This window comes from Takifugu flavidus, chromosome 21 (genome assembly GCF_003711565.1).
Source record: "Takifugu flavidus isolate HTHZ2018 chromosome 21, ASM371156v2, whole genome shotgun sequence".
Classification (NCBI taxonomy): domain Eukaryota; kingdom Metazoa; phylum Chordata; class Actinopteri; order Tetraodontiformes; family Tetraodontidae; genus Takifugu; species Takifugu flavidus.
In genome coordinates, this window is record NC_079540.1 from 7,292,430 (window position 1) to 7,317,755 (window position 25,326).

Genomic DNA, 25,326 nt, shown 5'->3' on the forward strand with positions numbered 1-25,326 from the left:
GATGTATGAGTAGTAATACAGTAGTAATACTGATATATAGAGTAGTAATACTGATGTATAGAGTAGTAATACAGTAGTAATACTGATGTATAGAGTAGTAATACTGATGTATAGAGTAGTAATACTGATGTATAGAGTAGTAATACAGTAGTAATAATGATGTATAGAGTAGTAATACTGAGGTATACAGTAGTAATACTGAGGTATACAGTAGTAATACTGATGTATACAGTATCCAAGGTAGTTTTCTCTGTCAACTGGACTGGGTTTCTTCTCTTGAAGACGTTTCGCCTTCTATCCAGAAGGCTTCTTCAGTTCTGAAATCGCTGGGGAGAGAGCTTGAAAATATAGCCCCTGTGGACCATTTGCATGCTAATGATCCGGGGTCACCTGAGAGTCGTTAGCAGGGTCGTTGGTCGGGTCGTTCACCTAGTTTCTGTTGAGGTGTCTCCCCTTTGTCTGCTGGGTCACATGGTGATGAGTCACTGGGTCTCCTGGAATGGTGTGAATGTTTGTTTTGCTGTTGGAAGGAGTGGAGGACTGCATTGTAATGTGGGTATAGGAGTGCCTCAGGCCACCACCTCTGTTCAAGGATGGTTTCTCCAATTTAACATGGATGGCTTCCTTGACCCCCCTCTCAAACCAGCGGTCTTCTCTGGCCAATATCCTTACTTGGCTGTCCTCGAAGGAGTGCCCACTCTCCTTTAAGTGTAAGTGGACTGCTGAATCCTGACCCGAAGAGGGTCCCAGTCCAGTCCAGTTGACAGAGAAAACTACCTTGGATACAATGACCTGGATGACTGAGAATTTACACAGACAGATGTATACAGTAGTAATACTGATGTATAGAGTAGTAATACAGTAGTAATACTGATGTATAGAGTAGTAATACTGATGTATAGAGTAGTAATACTGATGTATAGAGTAGTAATACTGATGTATACAGTAGAATACAGTAGTAATACTGATGTATAGAGTAGTAATACTGATGTATAGAGTAGTAATACAGTAGTAATACTGATGTATAGAGTAGTAATACTGATGTATAGAGTAGTAATACAGTAGTAATACTGATGTATAGAGTAGTAATACTGAGGTATACAGTAGTAATACTGATGTATACAGTAGTAATACTGATGTATAGAGTAGTAATACAGTAGTAATACTGATGTATAGAGTAGTAATACTGCCATAGAGGGCAAGTCTCTAGGCTTTGATCTTTGAAGGTCAAAGGTCAAAGTCTCACTGGAATCCTGAATGTCACCAACATTTTAATGTTACTTAATGTCAACATTTAAAACATTCAAATTTCATTCAAATTTGTTAAAGAGAAAAATGATCTCTTGAAAACAAACACCAGGCATCAGAACCTGCTCGGTGGAGGTTATAAAACTAAAGCTGAACGTGTGCTGCAGCTGATTTTATTAAAATAGTGCGTAGACACCAAGCGACGCACTGGCAGCATCTTCGAGAAGGTGTGAAACTCTGGCTCTGATGGGAGCCTGCACCAACCTGTGACCTGTGACCTCTGCTCGTTAGCCACTGAACTTGATGAATATTCCTCCTGGCTGCGATTACCGGCACTAACAGGTCTTAGCATGAGCGCTAACGCTGTTGCAGATTAACCGCTAACAATAGAAAGTGGCAGAGCTGCTCGGAGCTGGCAGACGCCCAGAATTAAGACCCAGAGTCAAGGGCCAGTTGGGTTTCACGGCGAGTTTCTCTTCACTCTTTCCTCCAGACGCACACACGATGTCTCATTCTGATCGAATACGAAGGTTTGAGAGCAGATTTTGGTTGGTACCAAAGTCAGTCAGACTTTTTACTCACACTGCTAAATAAAAAAAACAGAGCCAAAGTCCATTCGTCCCAAAAAACTACTAATCTACTTATCTGGCGTCTCGTAATCTTATCTCACTTCTAAGGCAGAAACTACCAACAAACCACCTGTTGAATGTTCCAAATCTGCCTCATCGTCATGGATACGTCAGCATGAATGCCGATTGTCCGCACAGGAGAGAAACGGAGCGGCACAACGCTTGCGTGACCTGACGTCCATCCCATAGTGACTCCGTCCTGACCCCAGCCAATCACCAATCAGAGATTTACTGCAGCATTTTCCTTTGAAGCACGGAAACGCCACCAATAATGACCATTGAATTCACAGGCCTGAAAATGACAGCTTCTTGTTCGGGACAAACTTATGGTCATTATGTGGTATTATATCCCCAAAGCCCAACAATGGTGCCCTGTATGGGGGGGGGGGGGGGGGGGGGGGGGTGAAGGAAAACTATTAATGCGCCTCCATTATGTATGAAAGTGCCCATAAAGGCTCGTTTGTCACAGTAACGCACCTCAGGGTTCAGAAAGGCCCGTCTGGTGCTTCCTCTTCGTGCTGCACACGCACACGCACACGTGAACATGCAAATGTCGCCATGAACATCACGAAGCCTTTCACACTGTTGTGTCTCTGCACAGCTCAACCCTGTCGCGTCCACGACACCGGGCGGAACCGGCCCAGACGACCCTGACACGACATCTCCAGGAGCATTTTGCCTTTTAGATTTCGCTTGCGCAGGAAACATGAAGCATTTCCTGGATCGGAAATGTGGCACAACGAAGCATCTCTAGCTGTCGGCAGCGTTCGTTCGTTTGCTTAAGCAAAAGCTGTGGTGGATGGTGTCCAGGGAGCCGCCGGGACCCGCTCCCTGGACCGGGACCCGCTCCCTGGACCGGGACCCGCTACAGCACCAGGAGAGACGCGAAGAACGGCCCAGACCGGGTAACGGCCCGGACCGGGTAACGGGACTGCTCACACGGCCCAGGACAGCGCAGCTGCAGCGCTTCTGAGCAGCGTCCAGGTTCGGACGTCCAAACAGCCCAGATTACAAGAAAAGCCGCTCACATGTGCCACTGTAACGACATTTTAACGACCAGAGTCTCTGGCGAATCCATCAAGAATCTCCCCTGCGAACAGCCTGAATCGCCACAAGGGTTCTAAACGGGGGTGGAGAGCAGATTCTCCAAAGACTCCATAAAGAAACCTAAACAAAACTTGTTCCCGTGCCACGTGTCAGAAGTAGAAGCCGGCTAACAATAGCCACCGCCGGATGGTGCCTCGCCGAACCTGACTCCCAAGCATCCCTCCTACTTGGACGCTTCAGCCGCTGCGTGCAGACCGAAACAGGCGCAGCAGTAGCGCCGCACCGAAGCGGCCACGGGCGGGCGCTCAGCCGCGACACGGCCGCTCTTACCGTCCTCAAGAGCGGCTTCATTTGTTCCGAAGGTTCGTCCATTTCCACAGCCGCCAGAGCTCCGACGCACCGGTGCGGGAGTGTGACACTTTCCAAACAGCTCCGCTTCCTCTCGCCAAAGCGGAGGACACGCCTCCCGGTGATTGACAGGTGATGATAACCAATGCAAATCCAGAGCACGGAGCAGTTAACCAATCAGAATCGATAACGTCACAATGTGGGCGGGGCGGTTCTGTTGCTTCATAAAACTCTCGTCTCGATTCTTGACGGTTTAACCGCCTCTGACTGCTTAATAAAAGTCGAATATATATTATTATTATTTTTACACTAGGCATAATATTGTGTAAAATAAGACACAATCAGATAGAGAATACCTCTTTTAAAGCCAGTTTCAAAGGTTGTTCCTTCATTGCTGAGATTTTAAACGCTTTATTGCCCAATTTGCGTTGTCAGTTGAAACCGAGAACGTTAACTAAATTATTAAAAAAACAGTTTTGAATTATTCAAATATGTGAGCTTACTTTCGATGTTTAGTGTGTTGCATTGATAACATAACTGACCTTATAACTAGAATCTTATTGCTATTGCATAGTGAACATTACAGCAATTATTATTATTCTAATAATTATAAAACCAGCTTGTCCAGGGAAAAGCTCCAGCCCGACTTAAGGAAGTCAGCAGTGGTGGCTGGATAGATGAATAAAAGTAAAACTACATTTTTATAGAATTGAATTAGTGTAGAAAATCTAAAGGAAATCAAATGTGTTTCGTCACAGTGCTGGGATGGCTCCACTTTTTTAGTATTGAAGGTGTGTTGCGTGTTCGTCGCCAGCAGGTGGCAGTGTCGTGTCAGAGATTCCTCTGGAAGGCAGATTCTGGCCTCTTACATGAGCTTCCAAGGTTCGGTTCGGCTTTCTCCGGGGCGGCAGAAACCACCTTTGTGCTGCATTTATTACTTAATACACCGTTTGCGAAAAATAAATGGAACTTCAGAAATAATTGCATCCATTTAAACGACAAAACATCGTTTTGATCACGTCACAAAGTCTTTGCCATATTTCCTTTAACAGCAGCAACAATAACAGTAATAATAATAATACTAATAATAAAACCTTTCAAAATAATTTTCCTGTGCAATAATCCGTTGCAGGGTTTTATAGCCATGGCGTTTACTTTTGCAAAATTGAAATGTAATTTTAGTCCTAAATGCATCTACATGAAAGAACCAAAAAACCCTCCCACAATGTTATTACTTCTGCCACAGAAATAAAATTACATTTTTCTTTCAGATGAGTTCATCGTCCTTTAAATAGTTTGTATTCTTCACCTGCCCATCAGCTTCTGGTGGAATCACACAGCGGCGCAGAAATAGAACTGTTAGGTGGGAGATCAAACTCTCACCTCTTAATTGTACCCTGAGTCTTAAAGATGCTGAGAGCCCATTAACGCACAAAGAAGAGTGCTGTGTACTGTTCCTCAAACATGCACGTGCATAATGCAACTGGGAGATGAGTCAGAACTTAGACAAGTGGAAGAAGCACCACTGTGGCATCCACCTGTGCTGGGACGAGTGGTGGCTGTGAGGGAAAGTTTGGTCTTTGTGGGTTTGTTTGGCAGAAGAAGAAGAAGAAGAAGAAGAAGAAGCCTGGCTTTTCATCCATGCACACTGCATATGTGGGCAAATATAGCTTTAGCTATCCAGAAATGAACCAACAACGCAACGGCTGATGCAGACGCTTTAAATCTGGCTTTGCTGAGAGCGACAACCTCACAGATCCATAGAGATTCCGTGGAGATTCCGTAGAGATTCTGCAGCCCGGCGAGTCTAACGTGTCGGATACGGGCAGCAAATGAATGAGCATTGACAGCATCATGCTTTGTCCCTGAAGCTGCAGAAATGAAGAGGCCCTCCGTGCCGTCCCTGATGGTTTTCAGGATGTTGTTCTAGCTTCGGCGGTAATGTCTTGCGATGGTGCCAGGAGAGGGAAAAAAGAGAACGTGAAATTCCCAAATCTGTCGGAGCGCTCCATCAAAGTGCCGATGCATTGATTTTGACCACAGATCTTTTCCACTTGGCTGCCTCTGCATGCCCTATCCCACACAACACTCTCATGACCAGGGTCTAGTGGGAGCCCTACTGCCCCCCAAACCCTCCTCTGCTTCTCTGGGATGCCCTGAGGACGACGGGAGCACGGGCCAGAGACCGGCGTGGTGTAACCAACATCAAGTCTGCGCTGGGTAAAATGACTGGGGGGGGTAGTTTGCAAAGAGGGTAAATGGTTGTGGTGGCCTGAAGTGGGTGGATCCGGCCTATTGAGGGGCGCCTCGCTGCCCTCCAGAGACAGCAGGCTTTGAAATCAATGTGCTGTTAAGTGCAGCTTGGCTGGGGGGGGGGATACTATGTGCAGCATTATCTGTGCACCAGTGAGTCCGGACCCGGTCTGGTCGCTGCACCCGCCCTCCGAGGGCACCGGCACACGGCCGCTCCGCGCCAGCTTCCTCTCACCTCGGCGCTCTCTGCCAGCACTCCACACCCTTCCCCAAACTGTGATGGCCTCGCTAACTCCAGCCTCCTCTCACACCGCCGTCTCACTCTTACGGACCTGTGAGCGTTACACCAGCCCCCCCCCAACCCTAACCCCCCCCAGCTGATTAACCAGGTTCAACTGAAGGCACTCGACAGTAAAAAAATAAAACTAAATCAATTAGATAGCTGATATGTGATAATAAAGCAGATCTTTTGTCTGCACCGTTACAAAGGCCAATGACCTTTAGTCAAGGACACCCAAGGTCGGCCGTGTCAGAGAGGGCAAACGTGTCTATCGATTATTGGACATTTTAGTCGTTCTGGATGGAATCACGCTGCACCTGGACGCTGCCTTCGCTGTGCGCCACAAAATAACCTTTCAAACATGGTTACGAACACAGGATGTGACGGGCAGAAACTCTTTATCAAATAAAAGTAATTAAGCGGAGCACGATTGCAAAGGACAGAGCGAGCAGATGAAAGTCCCCGAGGAAGAATTCAGCCGTCGCTTTAACGGGCCTGATCATCTTTTACAGCAGTGACATTTAACCACACATTCACAGAGGAAGTAGAGTGTGAAGAAGGAGCATAATCGGCGCCGCCTCGCTCGCGTGGAGCTCGCTTCTTCCAAAACAATCATCCTGACCCGGCCACACATGTGGGCCCGGAGCGGCGTTTAGTCGGTGCGAGCGGTAATAGTGTCGGACTGGAGGTGAAAAAACAGCCTGGGGATTTTCAGACGTCAGCCCTCCTCGGGACCCACGTCTCCATCGTCTCCCTGCTCTCCCTCACGTCAGGAGCCCGGAGACATTTCAGCTAAAGTTTCACGGATGGACCCAGAACAAGAGGCCGTTGTTCAGGTTCTCCCAAAGCAGCTGCGCGTGCAGCCGCCCCACGTCTGAGGCTGAGGGGAACGCCGCCTATTGACTCGCCGCTCGCCCTCACTCTCAAGTCTCGGTTCTATTCGGAAGTTTGCAAAGCAGATAAACGTCCCTGCAGATCTGGGACGATGTGTTCGGTGCGCCCGGCTCGGCCCGGCAGCAGAACTTCACCCTGAGCGTCGTGTTTGCAGCTGCTCGCCACCTCCGGAGCGGAACGCGCCGACACCCAAAAGAAGAAGGGAAACATCATCAGATGCTCTGAAATTTGCTGACACGCACAAGTGCAAACATCTCTGCTCCCCAGACCTGCAGCCACCCACAGGCGTTTTCTTACAGCTTTGCTGAGGGGCCACAGCAATCGAGCTCTCTACCTTGTTAGGAGGTGTTAATTGGAGTTAGTCAGGCTCCTCACTTTGTCGAGGAGTCTGACAACAGAATTAATTAGAATTTGTGTATGTAAATCAATTCGAATGAGGCCTTACGGGGGAGGATCGGCAGTCGTCTTCACAGAGGGAAACAGGTGCTGTGAACACGAGCCAAGTGTGTGTGTGTGTGCGTGTGTGTGTGAATATTTTGACTTCTCTTTTCAGTGATTTTGTCTCCTCTAATTCACTTTTGGAGCCTCTCAAGTCACGTGATATAAATAGATGCGTGGAGCTGTGCTGGCCCTCGCTTGGACGCTGTATTTATTCGCCCAGGCTCATATTTGGTGAGCGCATGTGCTTGCAGTACTTAGGTAAACGCCGAAAGGTGTGAAAGCTCCATGGCAACAGCAGAGGAAATAGTAGGACTTTGTGCTTGTGTGGGTTTTCTCCTAATTGGGTTTGTGTTGTGCTGAAGCTGTACAAATGTCATGTTTAAATCACACTTGGCCGGCTCCAGTTCCTAGTTGTGCTGTTAACTTTTAATTGGTGCTTGACAAGGACGGCTCGGCTCGTTTGCTCATTTAGCAACGGGTTCACAAATGTTCCTTTATTTCCAAGGTTAAGATATTCCCACTTGCATTATTTAGATTCCACACTATAAAATACAAAACACGTTTGACAGAATCACAATGACATGTTTTTTAAAAAAATAAAATTTCTTGGTTAATGGAGGAAATATGCATCGTTCTGAATCACTTGTGAGTATTTCTTTATCTAAATGTTGTGTTCATACACACCTTTATTGTCTTTATACCTGGTCGTTGCTTGATTAAAAAAAAAAAAAAAAAAGAAAGCACAATTCTGTAGATAATCACTTTGTCTATTGGAGAATTATTGTGTCACAAGCAGAAATGTACAAACCAATTATTTGACTATATTACTACCAATCCAACACATCCATAGATCCTGTTATATATTTAATACCATGAATAAAATTAAGACATTTCTGCCATGCTTTTTAAAAAGCGTTTTATTATCATCCATTTAATAACACCTCCAAGACAATTTGTATAAGATACATCACATTCTAAAGTGCACAAATACTGTACAACAAAAGACTTAAATACGCAGGGAGTTGGGGGGGGGGGGGGTCACATTTGTAAAAAATGATTAAAAATTAATGCTGGAAAAATAAAGCAAAGAGGGAATTTCAACCCCCCCAAAACAATCACTAGACATGATTCTGTTGGGGTATGTGAGAGGGGCAGGCCTGGGGAAATAACCTTGTGCAGCTTGATGGGGGGGGACACTAAGCTTTGGCACCTTTAGAGAAAAGAGAAGAGAGACATTAAGATGGAACGGAGAGCACTTCAACAAATTAGATTTAGTTTAATAAATAGTCTTAGGGGCTTGTGTAGAATGCATAATAACCCATGCCTTTTGGGTTGTCCTTGTACTCCTCCGTTGTCAAGTCCTCACACTTAATGGTCGGGGAGTTCTCCGTGCTGGAGCCCCCCGGAGACATCCTGCGCCTCTTGCACACCATGGAGTACACCCCAGAGTCAGTAGAGTCCACCGATTTCAGCGACTGAGACGTCTCGATCCAGGTCGATGCCGGAGGCGCGCTCTCCTCCGGCATCTTGTCTTTGGGAATACCCAGCTGGTCCTCCGGGAAGGCCGGGGGGCTCGGACGAGGGGACCAGGGCAGAGCCGTGGTCATCTTGCGCTGGTAAGAGCCTCTGGCGCCCCATCCCGCAGCCATGGAGGCAAAGGCCGTGTCTGGGTAGTAGCTGAGGGCGTGGGAGGTGGGGAGGGACAAGGGCTTGATGCTGTAGGACAACAGGCTGCTGGTGGAGTAGTCATTCTCGTAGGACAGGTCCAACTTGTTGGAACCGGGCTGCTGGACTGGGGGGACAAACCAGCGCTGGGCGGACGCGGCGGCGCCGGCGTCCTCACTCTGAGGGGACAGCAGGCTGTTGGTCTGGGGTACGGCGCGCTCACTGGTGTAGAAACGGTTCTGAGGCAGGTTGTTGACGAACTGGTCCTGAAAGAAGGGCTGCATACTGTAACGAGCCCCGGGCACAATCTGCGTGGAGCGGGGGGAGTCTGTAGGCGAGGGGGTCAGCCGGTCGCTCTCTGGAGCCGTGTACATCCTGTTGGACAGAGGAGGCAGACAGGCGCGTTAGCTTTATGCTAATGCTGCTACAGATAAACGATCGTTTACGGTCAGAAAGGCGTGCCTGACACATACGAGTCATAATTGTCCCGGAACCCTTTTGCAAAGGGGTTGTGATCGATCTTCAGCTGTGTGATCTAGAAAAGAAAAAATCCCACATCAATGATCCGACCCAACGCCGGTGAAGGAGTCAGATCCAGCCCTGGAGCCTGGACTCACGTCTGTGTTCTGGTAGGCGGTGACGGCTATGAACTGATTCTCTGGGAAGGTGAAGGTCTGAGTTCTGGCGTCGTTGCTCATGTCCTCCACGCCGTCCTCCGTCACCTCCACGATGTGCAACCGCGGCTGATATTTATGAAGCGACTGCAGGACGATCATCTGGGGAGGGAGCGGTGATGAGTGCTGCGCCCGTTTGAGCCCGACAGCATCAAAAATGGAGGCGTAAGCGTGCGTCACCTGTGTGTTGTTGTTGTTCGCCCCTTTGTTGTTGGTCAGCTTCAACTTGCTAAAAGAGATTTCCTGCCTCATCCAGTGGGCACCAGTGTTGGGAGATTCGGGATGGACGTACATTTTATTACCTGAAACAGAGACACAGTTAAAGCCTTTTACTGAAATTATTATTATTAGTACATTTCATTTGAAGTAAATAATATGATCATTATGCTGTCGTTTTTTTTAAAAATTAATTTTTAATTGTTTAGTGTAAATAATGCAGAAATTACAGTAATTTTACAGTAAAATTAAATTTAAGAGACATTCATAAAAAACAAGGCCAGAATAATTAGCAGTGAAATTATTTTTGTATTATTTCCCTCTTGATTAATGAAGAAATGTGTTGTTTTGAGTCCAGTTATTTAACCAAATTAAACGTTTCACACGCACGCGTCTCGTCACTAAAAGCTTCATATTCTATTTGAAGCGCGATAAAATAAATATATTAGCAAACCTTAATTTTGCCAAATTTAATTGGAAAATAAAAACTTTTTTTTTCTCCCCATAATCTTCCATAAATTAAAAGAAGCGGCGGCTCGGTGCAGCTTAAATTCTCTGATTCTATTTCGTGGACATTTGGCGCAGCGTTTTTATCCTCACTAACATGATGACGGTCCAACCACGGCGGCCTCACCTTGCATATTATTGTCTGCCTTTCCACAGGTGACCCACTTTCCACCCTGAAAGCGCCAGTGATTCGGGTCCGCCAGAACCACTTCCACAAACACGTTGTAATGGGCCGTGAGGTTTAGTCCGGTGATGTTGAAACTGAGGAACGGGAACATCCGTCTGGGAAAGAAGAGACATCTTTAATTTTAAAAACAGGAGAGCGGCTGATGGACTCGCTACAACGCGTCTGATTCTGAAATGATCATCGGCGCCACAGCTTTAATTTGACACAACGACAAGAAAGGAAAAGTTTCGTTTTGAGGCGCAATTTTCAATCCGAAACACTTGAATAAATGTGCTTCGTTTGGGCCTAAAAAGCAGCTCATAAAATGTGGATTATTCCATGATTTAAAGATAAATGAGGCAACTTAAAAACATCCAAATGCTGCGCATCGTTTTCCAAAGGGCCTCCAGAGGAGGCGGCCGCGCGCCCGCTTACCTGCCCTGTTTGGTGATGATCATTTCGGTCTGATGCCGATGGAACTTCAACCACAGAGGCCGGTTGCACAGATACACCTGCGCCCTGGCTCCGGCGGCAGATCCCGGCAGAGACATGGAGCCAATACCGGTCCCCGTCCCAGGATAAGAGGGGTACAAGCAGCCCGGGCCCTGGCTGAACTGGTACCCTCCGCTGCTAAACTGGCTCCGGCCGGTGCACACGGTGGACGAGGTGAAGCCTGTCGGCGGAAGGACGGATCCGTAGTGAAGTGAGGCCGGGTATCTGGAGGCGCTGGAGCCGGTGTACACGGAGCCGGTTTGTCCTGCGTAGGGAAAGAGAGAACAGGGGCTCGCCATGTCGGAACTGGCCTGGGACGACGAGATGAAGTATCTGTCCGAGCCCAGATCGTCTATGGTGTAGCGCCGGCCGCTTGTCAAGTCGTCCTCCCCGAGCATCGGGGAGCCTTTCCGAGCATCGGGCACGGTTTTGGGAAAACTCTCCCCCTCTCCCTCGCCCAGCATCCCGTTCCCCACCGCGCTCAGATACTTCTTCGGTGCGCTGCCGGCCTCCGGTTCGGTTCGATCGAGTTCTTGATATTCGAGCTGCGATGACGCCCTCGGGCTGTTGTCGGCACTATCCGATGTGGAGAGGTTGTAGAATGTCTTGGGTAGGTTGATGCTCGCGCTGGGGATGATGCTCTCTAACTGCATCGTTTTGAACTGGCAATAAATAAAGTTTCGAGGGTCCAGACGAGTGAACAAGGCGACCTGCGCGTTTCGCTCCCCGCACGCCTCCCTCCTTTACGCACGATGGAAATATGATCTCCTCAACTTCAGGATTTCAGAACGGATTCTGGGCTGGACATTAAGCATTCGGTGGTTCTTATAAGACGTTGACGGCTCCGCACGCCCAACCGACGGCAGGCAGCGAAGAGGAGGAGCTTTGCGGGAGACATGCGGGGGCGCAAATAGCTCCACAGCCAATGGCCGCACTACTTTAATTCAATTAGAAAACGTCTGTTGGAAATAATATCAAGAGACAGTTCGTCCCGATGGTCATCGAGATTTCCCCCTCAACTCTGTCAGTTTAAACTCAAACCTGGAGCATCTGCGGGGTTTATTTAAGAACTGATGCAAAAGGACGCCGAGATCAAATATTCGTGTCTCGGAACAGGAGGAGACCAAATCCAAAGAGGCGAAAAGGTGTCGGTCATTTAATTACATTACATTTAATTCAATCGAGACTTATTAAGGCTAAAAATTACCACGTATTTACGCGGCCCACCGCGTAAAGTTTCAGCTTCCACTCGTTGATTCCAGCGCACGAACGCAATTTTCCAGATATCTTCAGTTGTTTGAGACACTTCCTCGCCCAGGAGAACCGTGAGTCCGACCTTCAGCCCGGTTCCGCCCAAACAGCGCGTGGAAAAGGTCCCATGTGCGCCTTGTTTCTCATAATTGGCCTTTCGTCGCTGCGTCCACTTTACACAATTAACAAATTTAAAAAAGGGAAAAGACGAAAAGATCTCAAATGAAATAACAAAATAAATCAAAATGAACTTTATTTATTCATTTTAAAAAAAAGTGTTTAGAATTGATGATCCGTTGAGTTTAAGATGAGCGATTCTGTTGTTACGCATGATCTTAAAAAAAGGTCACGACGGTAAATGAGCTGCACCAACATTTAATTTAATAACAGTGAATGAGTATAAGAATTAAATTAACTAAATTCAGCTCTGAGAGCAAAACAATTTTACAAATGTGCAGAACAATTACAGAGAAAGTGGGACAAAAATCACGGGCAGGATAAAGTAGCGCAAGAATCCAGAAAAGAAATAAAAATATGCTCCCTAAAATATTGTCCTTATTGCCCGCGGATGTCGTCATGGAGGCCTCACAGCGCCCTCTAGCGACCAGAGCAGCACCGACGCGCACCGTCCCCGTCGGTGCTTATTTTAAAGTAACTGTCGACACCGTTAAGTCGCACTTTTTAACTCGGGTCTCACTTTGCATCATCTGCATCTGCAGTGAGCTCAGCTTGTGCACCCCCGCGCGTGCGTGTACAGGCAACAGGGCCGTGTGCGTCTTAAAGTAAGCTGGGGGGGGGGGGGGGCGGGGGGGGTAAGGGTGAGATGAATTTGGGGAAAATGGGGATACAAATCTGTGAAAAGCTGAGGGAGAAGCTCGGCTGGAGGCAGATTGCCTTGTGTCATAAATGGGAGAGTGAAGCTGGCTATTGTGCCATCAGGGAGCCAGATACACGCACACCGTGCACGACCTGTCAATCAAGAGCCAGACCCTCCCCAGGCGCGTGCGCGGAGACAGAAGCGTCGAACATCTGAGAAGCTTCAGCTCTCATGACTCCAACCAGCTTTACTCTTCATTTGAAGCGGCCTCTCAACACGGAGGCTCCCGACATCCCATAATGACTCTCAGTCTTTCTCATCTTTGCAGCAGATGCAGGAAAAAGAGAACAAAAGCAACAGTTTTGTATTTTGTGCAACGAGATAATTAATTCATTTTTTTGTGGAATTCACGATCTGAAAGATCTGATGTGAATCTGATAAAATGAATTAAAGTCCAAATTAGCAGGTGAGTGTGTGTGTTGTCCTTGATACACACACACACTCACACACACACACACACACACACACAACACACACACACACACACCACACACACACACACACACCACACACACACACACACACACACCACACACACACACACACACACACACTCAGTCTGTAGTAATACTAAAGCTTCATTTGTCTTCTAAGCAAAAATGATCATTTCACATCTAAACACTCGTGTGTTTTTTCTCATTTTGTCCTTTGGATCAGAATCAGAACCGAGCGGCTCGGCCCTCCTGCAGACCTCAGAACCGTTGATCAGAACCGAGCGGCCCGGCCCTCCTGCAGACCCCAGAACCGTTGATCAGAACCGAGCGGCCCGGCCCTCCTGCAGACCTCAGAACCGTTGATCAGAACCGAGCGGCCCGGCCCTCCTGCAGACCCCAGAACCATTGATCAGAACCGAGCGGCCCGGCCCTCCTGCAGACCTCAGAACCGTTGATCAGAACCGAGCGGCCCGGCCCTCCTGCAGACCTCGGGCCTGTGCTTCACAGATGATCACAAGCCCACTGGGTGGAAATGTTTAAAATAAAGTCCATGCGTTGCTTTTAAAGGCTGCGCTGGGAAACACGGAGCTTTTTCCAAACGACCCCCAAATGTGGGTTCGCAGTCGAAAGAAAGAAAACAAAATAAATGTGATTTATTGGCCACCTATAAGGAAACTAAACCCAAATGAGGTGGATGTTTAAGCCCCACTCACAAAGGAGCTCCCGCGGGTGACCTGTCAGCATGTTCCGTGACCGCCTATAAAAGTCCGAGTGTGTCTGCGGTGACCCTCCTTGGCCCCGGGCCAGCGCCGGCACAACAGGGAAGGGAAGTTTTCCCATATTGTTGTCAGAGCAGATCATCAGCAGAGCACATGAAAGGACGGCATTCCAGGTTTTATGGGTGGAGGTGGCTGCACAAGCCTTTGAGAAGTGAAGTCATGTGGCCCGTTGGAAGGATTAATAACGCAAGTCTCATTAGAGCCCCCCCCACCAAGACCCCTGGAGGGAGGGGAGCCGGGGAAAATCCAGAGCAACGTGTGCTGCGTCTGTGGCGCGCAAATCATCATCCCCGGGAACACTTTTATTGGAAAGAATTTATTTATCAAAGATGTCCCTCGCTATATTTCCCAGTGTGGGGGGGCCGACCGGAGCGGCAGGCCAGGATCACGTTACGGACACGCGGCTGTCTTCAAAGATACGCAGGTGACAGCGTTCATCAATTGTGGCCGTTGCTTTCATCACTAATTCCATCGCAGCTCCGCCGCCTATTTTTCATTTAAACGGCAGCTTCGCCCCAACTGGGTGATGGCAAATGTGGCAAATCGGGGCAAAACCGTAGGAGACGAGCTCTTCCCCTTACGTTTATTAGCTCAAAGCTCAAATATTGAGACGTGGCCTCATGTCCAGATGTCAATCCAGCAGGCAAACTGATAATAATGGGAATTTTCTACTCTCCAGCCAGACCCTCGGGAATTCTCTGCATTAGAATCCCAGTAATACTCGACGGCTGCGCGGATCCATCCTCTCTCCACTCGTAAGCTCCATGTCAGCACGTTGCAACGTGCACGTGTGCGTGAGTGCGTCGGGCCGCTTGTTTGGGAGCAGCGGCGGATTATTGCAGGCGTGTCTGGGGATACGTGAGCCGGTGCTGTGGGGATGTGCAGCCTTTCAGGGCGCCGCCGTAATCCACTGTGTTAAGACAAATCTTAGAGGAATAAGGTAGCGTGAGTGCATCCAGGGAAACAGGATTGAAGCCAGATCTCGCTGCATTTCATTGGCGGGGACGTGATAACATGATTTCTGGATTATGGCATTATAGGACGCAACACTGGCCCAGACTGGGGCCTCGTAACATGCTTTCATGTAGCATAAAGTCCTGCTTGTTCAGAATTCTAACATATTAATCAGGCCAATTGCAATAAAGTACTGAAGACGGTCTAAATTCTAACCTAAATCATTTCTGTGTGTGTGTGTGTGTGTGTGTGTGTGTGTGAGTGAGGAAGGGGTCTCACTAAATAAAAAAGACTGCGTAAAATCACTGAATTTACTCATTTTTTAGAGCTTCTCTCCTCTCTCTCTTGTCAGGAGGAGCAGCAGGAGAAGGGGAGCGGCGTTCCGTGGCCGGCGCCTCACCCTCATCCCCACTTTAACATCGACCTTTGTTGACCCACTTCTCCCGGCCCATCCTCATGGAACACTGGAGCAACTGACATAAGGGACCGGAGCAAAATAGCAGGTGCTAAAAGTTTGACAGCACAGACTAGATATGCATGTTCCTGGAACGTGAGATGTAAGAGAGGGTGGCGCCGTATCGACTGGGCCCGGAGCTCCGCCATAACAGGCCTCCTCTAACGGGCTTCTGATCGGTGCCGGGTGGAAGCTCGAGCGCTCCAACCGACCAGGGTCCACTAGCAAGACGCAGCAATCCAACCCAAAGGGAGCCGGGCTTTGACCGCATCACCAACCCAGACTGTTTCAGAAGGACCCTTCATTTTCATTTTCATTTTTTTGGGCTCTTCTCCTGCTTTCTTCTGAAATCCCTTTATTTATTTATTTCATCTACACCACAGGAGTATTCTTCTGCCTCAGTGTGGTTAAATCAGTGAGTCAGAAGTGAGAATGTAGAGTTTTAACACTTCTCTCCTGGTACGAAAGCTTCTAGAGCGGCGTAGAGGAAAGCCCTAACTGACTCGAGTCTCCCAGCCGGAGGCATATGCTGCAGGGAGACGTGATTCATGCTTCCAGGTTGACCCCCAGTAAAATGGCTGCTCTGGTGTCTTCCCTCTCCTCTGGGAGCCGGGCCTACATTAGCGGTGCCAGGAGGCCTGGACCAGGAAACTTCCCCCGGTCCTCTTTGAGGCAACATTTGAACGAATCTGTTTCGCACTCACAATTGTTTTGTGCTGTTAATGTAAAACTTCAAACCTCTTGATAAATTTCCAAGTGATTCCTTCTCTTTCCGTGGCTGAGGAACGATCCAGCAGCCATTAGATATAATTAGACATCACAGAATGCTGGTGTATTAAAACATTTGCAGCAATTTGGCAGCTGTATAATGTAGATGTACTGGATCATGGCATGCACATACATGAAAACGCACGCACGTGCTCACACACAACCATATATGCTCGCCGGTGCACGCTCATATATGCACACACAGAGGGACCTCAGTGCAGCGGACACCTTCAATATTGAAGCCAGACCCAGGCCTGCACTCTGTATTTACATGTAAATGGTCTACAACAATCTGCGGCCCCTCTCGTCTGCTTTGTCCCTCCAGCCGGCTGGGCCTGGGGATGAGAGCTGCTCGTCAGATGGGGGGGACCACATCAGATGGGCTCCAATGGTTGTGGAGCCAAACGCCGCGAAGAGAGGAGAAAGAGGGAGGGAAGAGGCTGCCTGCCTGGCAGCCACCGAAACAGCAGGGACTCCCACATAGGATGGAAAGGCTCCATGGTTTGGTCTCCATCTCTGACTGCAGAGCAGAGGGAGGAGGACGGAGCGAAGGGCCTTCCTGTCTGGGTCTGAGAGCAGCGCAGCAGCCTTTAGAGGAGAGCTCCTTCTGATCGGTGGGGACGGTCGGGCTGACGAGGAGATGGCTGGGAACCTGGCGTCCTCCTGGTGGGTAGAGGTGTCATATTTGACAAGTGTATATGTGGATGTGGAGGGGTGGGTGTCAATGATAAGAAAGCAGGAACAGCAGTGAGCATGCATATCCAAGTCACATGGTGGAAGGACGGAGCCTGCCTGTATTTGTTCCTCGTGATCGTCTGTCGAGTGTTTGCGTGTCCTTCTGTGCTGGCGGGTCAGACACGATGGAGGTCTAGACACATGGACCAAACGTTCTGCCCTCGCGCTCGTTTCAGGGTTCATCTGATGGTTGTGGACCTTGATAGAACACACCAGCTGAGATGGGCTGGCTCTCTACCCCGCGTTAATGGTCCAGACTTTGAATTCTGGCACATTCTGAGCCACCGAGGCCGCGCAGAAATCAGGACTCTGAGTTCTTTCATCAGATCAGCTACACGTAGCCCATCGTCAAAAGGAGACAAGTAGACAGCCAGGAGCGGTTGGCGTGTTGGGTTCAAGTCCCGACCCGGTCAGGGAGCAGCGCCACTTCTGGAGCTGCAGGCGGCACCGAGCAGCTGCTCTCCCTGATCATTAGCAGAGAGCAGCGTCAATAGCAACAGTCCCACAGGCTAATGTGAGCGTCAGTCAGACATTCCTGGGCCCTGATGAACTCAGACTGAAACACACTTTCTTACCACGCGTGTTGATCGATGATGTGATCATCTTTTTGATCGTGTCGGATGCAAATGACTCATGAATCTGATCTGAGGTGAGCAGACCCATCGCTGGGCCGTGTGTGCCACATGTCAGCGTGGTGAAAGCCTCTGTGGCTCTGATTAATGCTGCGAGGGGATTCCCAGTGAGGGCTAACTTCCTGTTCAGATTCTGGTTGGTGCTGAGGACGACCCCCCAGCCGAATATCTTCCACCTCTGGAGGAACGTCCCCCACCTCCTCACTGATCACACCTCCGTGCAGAGGCAGCCCTCGGCTCATGTGGCCGTCATATAGCTTAAGCCTCAGAGTGGGTTTCATGTGGGTCTGGGTGCTGTACGTGCCTGTGCACGGCTATAGTGCAGCGTGGGGGACAATGCAACACCTTAAACCACTGTGGGAGGTGTGAAGAAGGGGGGTTGCTGCAGTCAAAATGAACAAAATGCTTCTGCTTTGTTTGCAAATCTTGTGAAAGTGCAGTTAATTATATTTATGGTGAAAGTTTGTGACTTGTTCTCTCTGAGACGGTCGGTTTCTACTGTAAGTCTCCTGTGCCGCCACGCTTTCTGTTGCTTTTAGTTTCTCTGGGGGAAAAAATCGACGACTCATTTAGCGCGAGTGTGCCAGACGCCCGAGATTGTTGGGGATGTTCGTTATTTCATGATTAATATCTGGAATCTTAAGACACCATGGTGGGAATGACTGCACGTACATGTTGCTGAGGCTAATAAAACTGCAGTGCAGCAGCAGGACACAAGCTAGACACACAAATATCGATAACAAGAATGACTGCTCCTTTCTCTGGCTTATTTTAAACGTGCTTATGTGCGTTCTTGTAAACGCTTCATATCAAGTCACAAAATTCACATTCTACAGTAACACGAGGATATTTTTGGAAAGTGAGGAGAGTTTCAAAGAGCTGTGTGATTTCTGGTTTTAAGGTTGGACGTCAGAATCAGTGGACGGTCGAACCGGGTCCGGGTCAGAGGGAGGCTTCGTCTCCATTTCTGGATTTGATCAGCTCCTGTTTGCCTACAGATGGCTGCTGGAGCTCCAAATGTAGGAGTGCAGATGGATCACATGGAGAGGGAAGTGGACTCGGTTCTGAGTGGACGAGGTGACACCAGGCCGGTTCCTGGCCCACGTCTTGGGCTTTGATGTGACATTAAAAACAGGAGTGGATGATAACAGCTTTGATCCCAGCGCCCAGAGAGAACTGTGCGATTCCCAGTTCCATGTTCTGGTCCATACAGGTCGAGCCTGAGAGGGAGCGTAGCTCCCCTGAACGGGTCTCCGAGCCCCTCAGGTGGGTCAGATATGCTTGAGATGCTGCAGCTGTGGCTCCTCCCCCTGATGGTGCGTCACCTTTGAACCCATGAAACAAACATTTGAACTGAGAAGAAACAGCTGGGATGTGAACTGATGCCACTTCAGTCATTTTTCTGCAGGAATTTCGCACCATCATCATGGAAAGGACGTGACAGTAGCGAGCTTTGGCCATTCGTCTCCTCCCCTTCAGGTTCCGACCATGAACGGGGTCACCAGTTGCTGCCTCCATGTGCTCTAGTGTAGCCTGACTCTGTGTGTGTGTGTGTGTGTGTGTGTGTGTGTGTGTGTGTGTGTGTGTGTGTGTGTGTGTGTGGTGTGTGTGTGTGTGTGTGTTGTGTGTGTGTGTGTGTGTGTGTGTGTGATGCATTCGCTGCTGGCCGGCCTCCCTGTGGAGGCCAGAAGGCGTGCTCCTCGAGCCCTGCCAGCCTCTCCACAGCTCGGGGCCACTGATGTCAGTGGCAGGAGCTCGTAGGCGGCTGCTATTAGTGAGTCCTCTTCACACCGGATTCTGGAGTTCCATCAGCTGGTTGTGCAACTTGATTTTGGAAGGGAGAAATATGTAAAGGGCACATACGGATGTATGTGGCGATGCCTTATTTTGCATCTTCTGTCTCCTGCATCGACATGTTAGGGTTAGGGTTAGTATATGAACCCATGATTTTGCACCAGTTCTGCTGCTTTCGGCAGGTCGGAGCCTTGAGGACACTTCTGGACAGCTGTCCTCCTCACGCCCGTGTTTACGGTCCGCTCCTGCCTCCTGTACGGAGCAGCAGCAGGGGCGAACCATCACATTTGGTGCCCAGCGTGGTCGCGTTTGGTGAGCTGTCGTGCTCCAACTATCCCGTGGAGCTTTTCTTCTGTCTTTTCACTACAATTTTGACTAACCTCATTTGCATCTGCTAATTAGATCCTGTTAGCATAATTCATTCACATGACACCCTTTTGAAGCTAATGAATAGATACATCTCCAGACAACTCACAAAGAGTGTTTAATGAGACTAAAGTTGTTTAAGAATGTCTGAGAATTAAAGGAAGAAAGTTGAGGACCATCATGTCGTCATGTTGTTGAAGCCGCCGTTTTACATCAGACCTGGGCGAAGCGCTACGTCTGGCCTCGTGGAATGGCTGCCTACACACCTTGTGCATGTTTAGTTCCTCTCACTGAATAATTACCGTTGCCGATAGCGTCGACGTATCATTTGGAATTATGTGATGAATAATTTGAAATGACAGATCATAAATGAAGCAGCAACTGTTGATTCCTCCACGCTAAGCTCGGACTTGTGAATATTAATGTGGAGGGCAGAAAAATATAGATATGATTCATCTCTTACAGCTGGATGCACAATAGCTCATCCTCGGGGGGGGGGGGGCTGACATTTCTGAAGTGCTGATCTCTCCATCGGCAGGATGTGTTCCTGACGAGAGTTCACAGCTTTCCCAGTGATCCCCATTAGAGCCGGGGCTCCGCGGGAGGCACCTTTCAACATTTTTAGCTCTGAACAAATGTGGTTACTGTACACGCGGAGCGTCGAGCTTCCGACTTTAACACTGACGTGCAGAGAATTCCTCCCTCTGATAAACTGTTAAATGTTGGCTTTGTTTAAAGAGGATGGGCGGCTATTGAAGCACGCTAAGGTGGAGTCTAACTCCACACACACACCATGATTAATGATTAGCAATGAGTCCTATTTTTGTAAATCATATAATTCAATTTTACTAATATGTGTTTGGGCAGATAAACTGTTTATAAAAGGATTTTTATGCTTTTAATCACGTAGAGCAAACGGAGCTACAAGATTTGATCAGCGATGCAAATCTGTATTTGGGATGTTGGGGTTCGGGTTAAAAGGGTTAAAATAAAACATCCAATAGTTTGCAATTCAGTAGAGTTTTAAATCAATAGTTTCCCTCTGTGGCCCATGGCTGCATGCGATGAAAGAGAGGCTCTAGTTTGTTCGCTGCAAACTTGCGTCTTTGGGTTCGTCCTCTGATTAGCGCTAATGAATTTCCACATTTAGCGTCCGTGGAGCAGCGCCGCGGTTCTGCTGCCGTTCTGGTGCGGAGCTCCACCTGGCTGACGGAGTGAGGACCCAGCGGGGAGTCCTGAATCATCTCGGCTGAGGCCTCATGGTTTGGCCTGGCTGGAGCCCTCATGATGTGCTAGCGCAGTTCGCCAGGCTCGAGTGTGTTTTTGCGCCGGAGTGTGGGTGTGTGTCTCAGTGAGCCACTGCGTGCATGGGTTTTGTCTCTCTGAGCCCGCGTGTGTGTGTGTGTGTGTGTGCAGAGCGGGTTGTGTATGCGGTCGTATGTGTACGTGTGTGTTTGCTCCCGTCTGCTCCCTTGCACTTTTACCAAACGCTCAAGCTAGCTAACATGCACTGGCTCTCGTCACCCCAGTAAAGGCCTTCACCAGGATTTGGCTCCGCTCAGCCACAGCTGAGGCCTCTAGTCTTGGCTTGGGCCATTTCAACTTTGTCACAGTTCAGCACAGCGACACGATGAGCCTGCCAGCTTTGGTGGAGTTCACGGAACTTTCCAGAGAAAGGGAACTCTGTTGTGAGGGTCACATTTCACCTGACATTTCTTTTACACCAGCAAGTGCAATTGTCCAACAAAGAATACAGCGTTGCCCATAAAGTTGGACTAAAACACGTTTCTCTTCACGTGAAACAGCAATTTGATGTTTTCTTACTGGAGGTGAATCAACAGGGTCGAGCAGTTTGACAGCTCACTGCTGACTGGCATCAAAAGACCAAGGTGTCATTATTGCACATTAATCTGCTAACGAGCTCCCTTGAAAGCCCTCGTGGCCTTTGTGCCGCTGGCATCACATTTAGCTTTGGTTAAATTTGACTCTAACGAAGGTTCTGGAGACCGTTGCAGCGCTGGGTCCGTCGGGTCCAACCGTCCCTCGACCGGAGCATCAGTGAAGGGGAGAGCGCGACTCAGTCGCCCGTGGAACATTTGGACTCGTCACCGTTCTGGTTTCCGCTTTATGAATGGAGGCTTCGTGCATCTGCCACCGAGCATGAGTGGCGTGCACGTCTGAGTGTTGGCAGCGTGTCCCGCGGACACTTTGTCCTGGACAGAAAACTTGAAAACACTCTGGTCCCAGCAGGCGCTCGTCGTCTACGCGAAAACTTTCCCTTTTTATTGTTGTTTGTACAAACTGAATTTCAGAACCTTTTTTTAAAAGAAGAAAGTTTAATGTAAATTTGCTAAACTGTCAGCAAAGATCTGGATTAAATTCCTTGAATTAAGACAGAAAATGTCTCAGCAAATGTTTTGAATTAATTCCTGTTTTATCTAAAATCATTTTTAAAGAAATTCTCATGGCAGCGGAGAAAAAAAGGCGTCCTACGTCAAAGAGGAAAAACCAAATCACAGCTAATTTATAAAAAAACAATTTTGTGTGATCTGAAAAGGAACCCTTGTGCAAACACACGCCCACGCACGTGCACGTTGCTTAAATGGCTGTGGGGGGAGATGTCACACAGACGCGCGCTATAAAATCGACCTGAAGCTGTGACTGCTCGGCGCCGCTCGCTTTGCTTCACCTGACGTTTCCCAGTCGTTCCCGTCTCATATGCTCTCCGTCCTCCTCGGCCCACCAGAACCCCCCCAGAACCACCACCTCGCTCTTCCCTCCTCAGGATCAACAGGCTGGGAATACCGAGAGCTGCCACCACGGAGCAAAGAACCCAGCAGGAGGTAATTGTCAGTTTGGCGCCTCCCCAGAAGGGTCTGTAGATCATGATGGACGTCACCAGAGACGCCGTCCACCCATGGAGTAATAACACAGCTGGTAACGATAATAACCTACAAATGTAACCGCGATACTTTCGACGAGTATCGTAACGACCCAACAATGTAGCCGCAGTCCCGTTTCACCAATGATCACGTTTCCAGAGATCCAATAAGAGCGTTCCTAGTTGGGCTCCTCCAGAAACACCATCAAGACCTTCCCAGTTATTCAGGCTTCTTTAATCAGTGTTTGCTCAACCGTTCTAATTAAGCGTCACTGCTAGCTGTCAGCCTCGTTTGCTCTGTGCTGCACACGGGGCACCATCGCAGCCTGGGGGGGTGGGGGGTGGGGGGTGGGGGTGGGTCGATCAGAGGTTCCATTCAGAGGAATGTTTACGTCGTGGTTTCGTTGCACTCATTTATGGCGTCTCACACTCATTTCAGGGGCGAATCACGCAGAAGTTCCCTGACAAACGTCAGAAAAGTAGTTCCAGGCGAATCCTCCGAGTGGAGGTGATGTGGGAGGGGGGCAACGCCACGCAAACGCCGCGTCATTCTCAACACACTCACAGTTGAGTGTGTGTGTGTGTGTGTGTGTGTGGAGAACACACAACTAATTACACGAGTGCTACCAGGACGTTGAGTCAGCGACGGTTCAGGTTTAAGAATCAGAACGCTTCATTAAAAACAGTTTAAATCTTGTCTTCTTATTTCCACCCCCCCCGCCCCCCCAGGCCGCTGCTGACTTGAACTAATTTTAGGCGATGCCATGCTCACCAGAAAACCTGCTGGGCCTAAAATGGTCCTTTGCCATGTTATGGCAACCAATGGTGGGTGAAAAAAGAGGGAAGGGAAAATTGATAAAGGCAGCAGCCCACGCCAGCTCTGCTCGACAATGCCGTCATTGTTCCGCAGGTTCTGATTGTTCTGCAGGTTCTGGCTCGCATGTCCACGTGGGCTGAGTATATACGTCCTCTAAAAACAATGTTACCCTCCGTGCGCGGCTGTGCACGGCCAGTGCACGGCGACCCGGTGGCCTCCTGCGTCTTTGCCACGTCACCAGTTCCCTTTTTGTCCCTCCAGATGCTAAGAGCTGTTTAGGCAGATGCTAAATGTGCACAACACACCCTGGACGGCCCCCACCTCACATTCAGCGCCATGCTCTTTGTCCGCTTTAATTGAGCCCCCCCCCTCCATTTAATGGCCTGTTTAATGCTTCTTGAAACAGAGCTCGCGCTGGAGGTTAAATACATCTTCATTCACGGCGATAATCCCCCTTTTTAAACGAGAGCATAAAGGCGGTCGAAAGCTGCAAGATTGCCTCTATTAATTAGAGGGTCTCCATGACCCGCGGCCCCCCCGAGCTGGGCGTCAAGACTTGAGAGGGTGAGACAGGGCTCAGCGGGGAGAGGGAGCTTCCTCACGCCCTGATGAGGCCACAGAGAGCTGCGCAAACTTTGCACCATTTATAGGAAAACGTGGCGTAAAAGTTGTTGCTCCATCCGTGCTGCCCCCCCCGACCCCGACAGAACCCGACCCCCTCCCTATCAAGGCCGGCGTTGGCTTGTTTGGGCGCTCAGCCACGCTCGACGGGGAGGGCAAGTGGGCGCAACACTCCTACGCCACCACATCCCTCCTCCTCCGACCCAAAATGGCCTCCAACCGCCCGCCCCATTCGCTCGCTCCTCCTCCCCCTTCTGCTCCTCGCTACGCTCCTTCCTCCAACCCTGGCGGGGGTTCAGGTCACATGGCCAAACAGGGTCGCGTTGGTAAGGTTGCAGGTCCGTATCCTGCCAGGAAGCCAGCACACCCGCCCAGAACCGGGCCGGCACCAGTCAGAGGCTGCGGAGGACAATCATCCGTGGAGTCACATAAGCAGATTGCATTCATCTTGAACGCTGCTCTACCACCACCCTCTGACAACCCCCCCCCCCACCGCCACCTCAACCACCGCCCACCTCCTGCGTCCCCCACCCTGCTGCTGCACCGCGCTTTAATTTCCCAACACTTTGAAAGCTTTTCTCACTGTATATTTTATCACTTTTTTTCTTAAGACTCGCGCTCAGCTACGCCTCAGCTCCTTTTAAAATACAGAGCCAAAAAAGACGGCTCGTTTCTTGGAATCCTGCTCTCTCTCTCTCTCGCTCGCTCGGCCTCGTCCCATTGTGAGCAGGGTTATTGGAAAGAACACGCTTAACAGAAGAATTTCACACTGTATTAGAAGAATGCATTTTTCACACCTGTAAATATCTCGTCTAATCTGCTTGGTAACCAGACCCTCCGAGGGAGGGCCACATGCTGTACAGCAGAGGGCCCATGGTGGAGTCTCCGCCCGCTGCCAGAAACAGACGCACAATAACGTTACACTAATATTTAGAGGCATGAACCACATCATCCGTGCACTCGTCTGCAGCCGTCGTTTCCTGTGTCACACAGTGGGTTAAAGGGACTGAAGCTTTGTTAATGCGATTCATGTTTCGGGTGCTGTTGTGTTGCAGACCTGTGGGCGCGCAGCCGCACCGAGGCGGAGCGGCACCGGACACCTC

The 25,326-nt window shown here is 49.3% G+C and overlaps 2 protein-coding genes and 1 long non-coding RNA gene across 13 annotated transcripts in view; 1 reads left to right on the forward strand and 2 right to left on the reverse strand.

Moving 5' to 3' along the window:
• Positions 1-3,382, reverse strand: part of LOC130517882 (sodium bicarbonate cotransporter 3-like) — a 31,550-nt gene extending 28,168 nt beyond the window's left edge. For all 7 annotated transcript variants that reach the window (XM_057020071.1, XM_057020070.1, XM_057020067.1 and 4 more), the window contains exon 1: positions 3,255-3,382. In XM_057020071.1, the coding sequence (XP_056876051.1) occupies positions 3,255-3,296 (42 nt within the window). In that variant the 5' untranslated portion in view covers positions 3,297-3,382. The remainder of the gene's footprint in view (positions 1-3,254) is intronic.
• A 4,217-nt stretch (positions 3,383-7,599) lies between these two features.
• Positions 7,600-11,767, reverse strand: eomesa (eomesodermin homolog a). Of its 2 annotated transcripts, XM_057020075.1 has the most exons (7): positions 10,804-11,672; positions 10,330-10,484; positions 9,660-9,781; positions 9,423-9,581; positions 9,279-9,340; positions 8,465-9,180; positions 7,600-8,350 (listed from the first exon to the last, which is right to left on the reverse strand). In XM_057020075.1, the coding sequence occupies exons 1-7, from the start codon at positions 11,511-11,513 to the stop codon at positions 8,337-8,339; spliced, it is 1,938 nt and encodes a 645-aa protein (XP_056876055.1). In that variant the 5' UTR covers positions 11,514-11,672; the 3' UTR covers positions 7,600-8,336. The 2 variants fall into 2 exon arrangements, with proteins under 2 accessions (XP_056876055.1, XP_056876054.1); XM_057020074.1 differs by having other exon boundaries at positions 7,600-9,180; positions 10,804-11,767.
• A 100-nt stretch (positions 11,768-11,867) lies between these two features.
• On the forward strand, positions 11,868-19,338 carry LOC130517887 (uncharacterized). 4 transcript variants are annotated; one of them, XR_008947850.1, is made up of 7 exons: positions 11,868-12,005; positions 13,646-14,625; positions 15,508-15,658; positions 16,703-17,043; positions 18,646-18,863; positions 18,958-19,060; positions 19,153-19,338. It is a non-coding gene; the product is annotated as an uncharacterized LOC130517887 (long non-coding RNA). The 4 variants fall into 4 exon arrangements; XR_008947847.1 differs by having other exon boundaries at positions 15,508-17,043; XR_008947849.1 differs by having other exon boundaries at positions 15,508-17,043; positions 18,743-18,863.
• The last annotated feature ends 5,988 nt before the right edge of the window (positions 19,339-25,326 follow it).

Excerpts from the sequence above, each read along its gene's own strand:
- eomesa (XM_057020074.1), bottom strand. The coding sequence starts at position 11,513 with ATGCAGTTAGAGAGCATCATCCCCAGCGCGAGCATCAACCTACCCAAG. Across the intron at positions 10,485-10,803 it reads ATCATCACCAAACAGGGCAG|ACGGATGTTCCCGTTCCTCA; the intron begins GTAAGCGGGCGC and ends CTTCTTTCCCAG. Across the intron at positions 9,782-10,329 it reads GGCAGACAATAATATGCAAG|GTAATAAAATGTACGTCCAT; the intron begins GTGAGGCCGCCG and ends TCTCTGTTTCAG.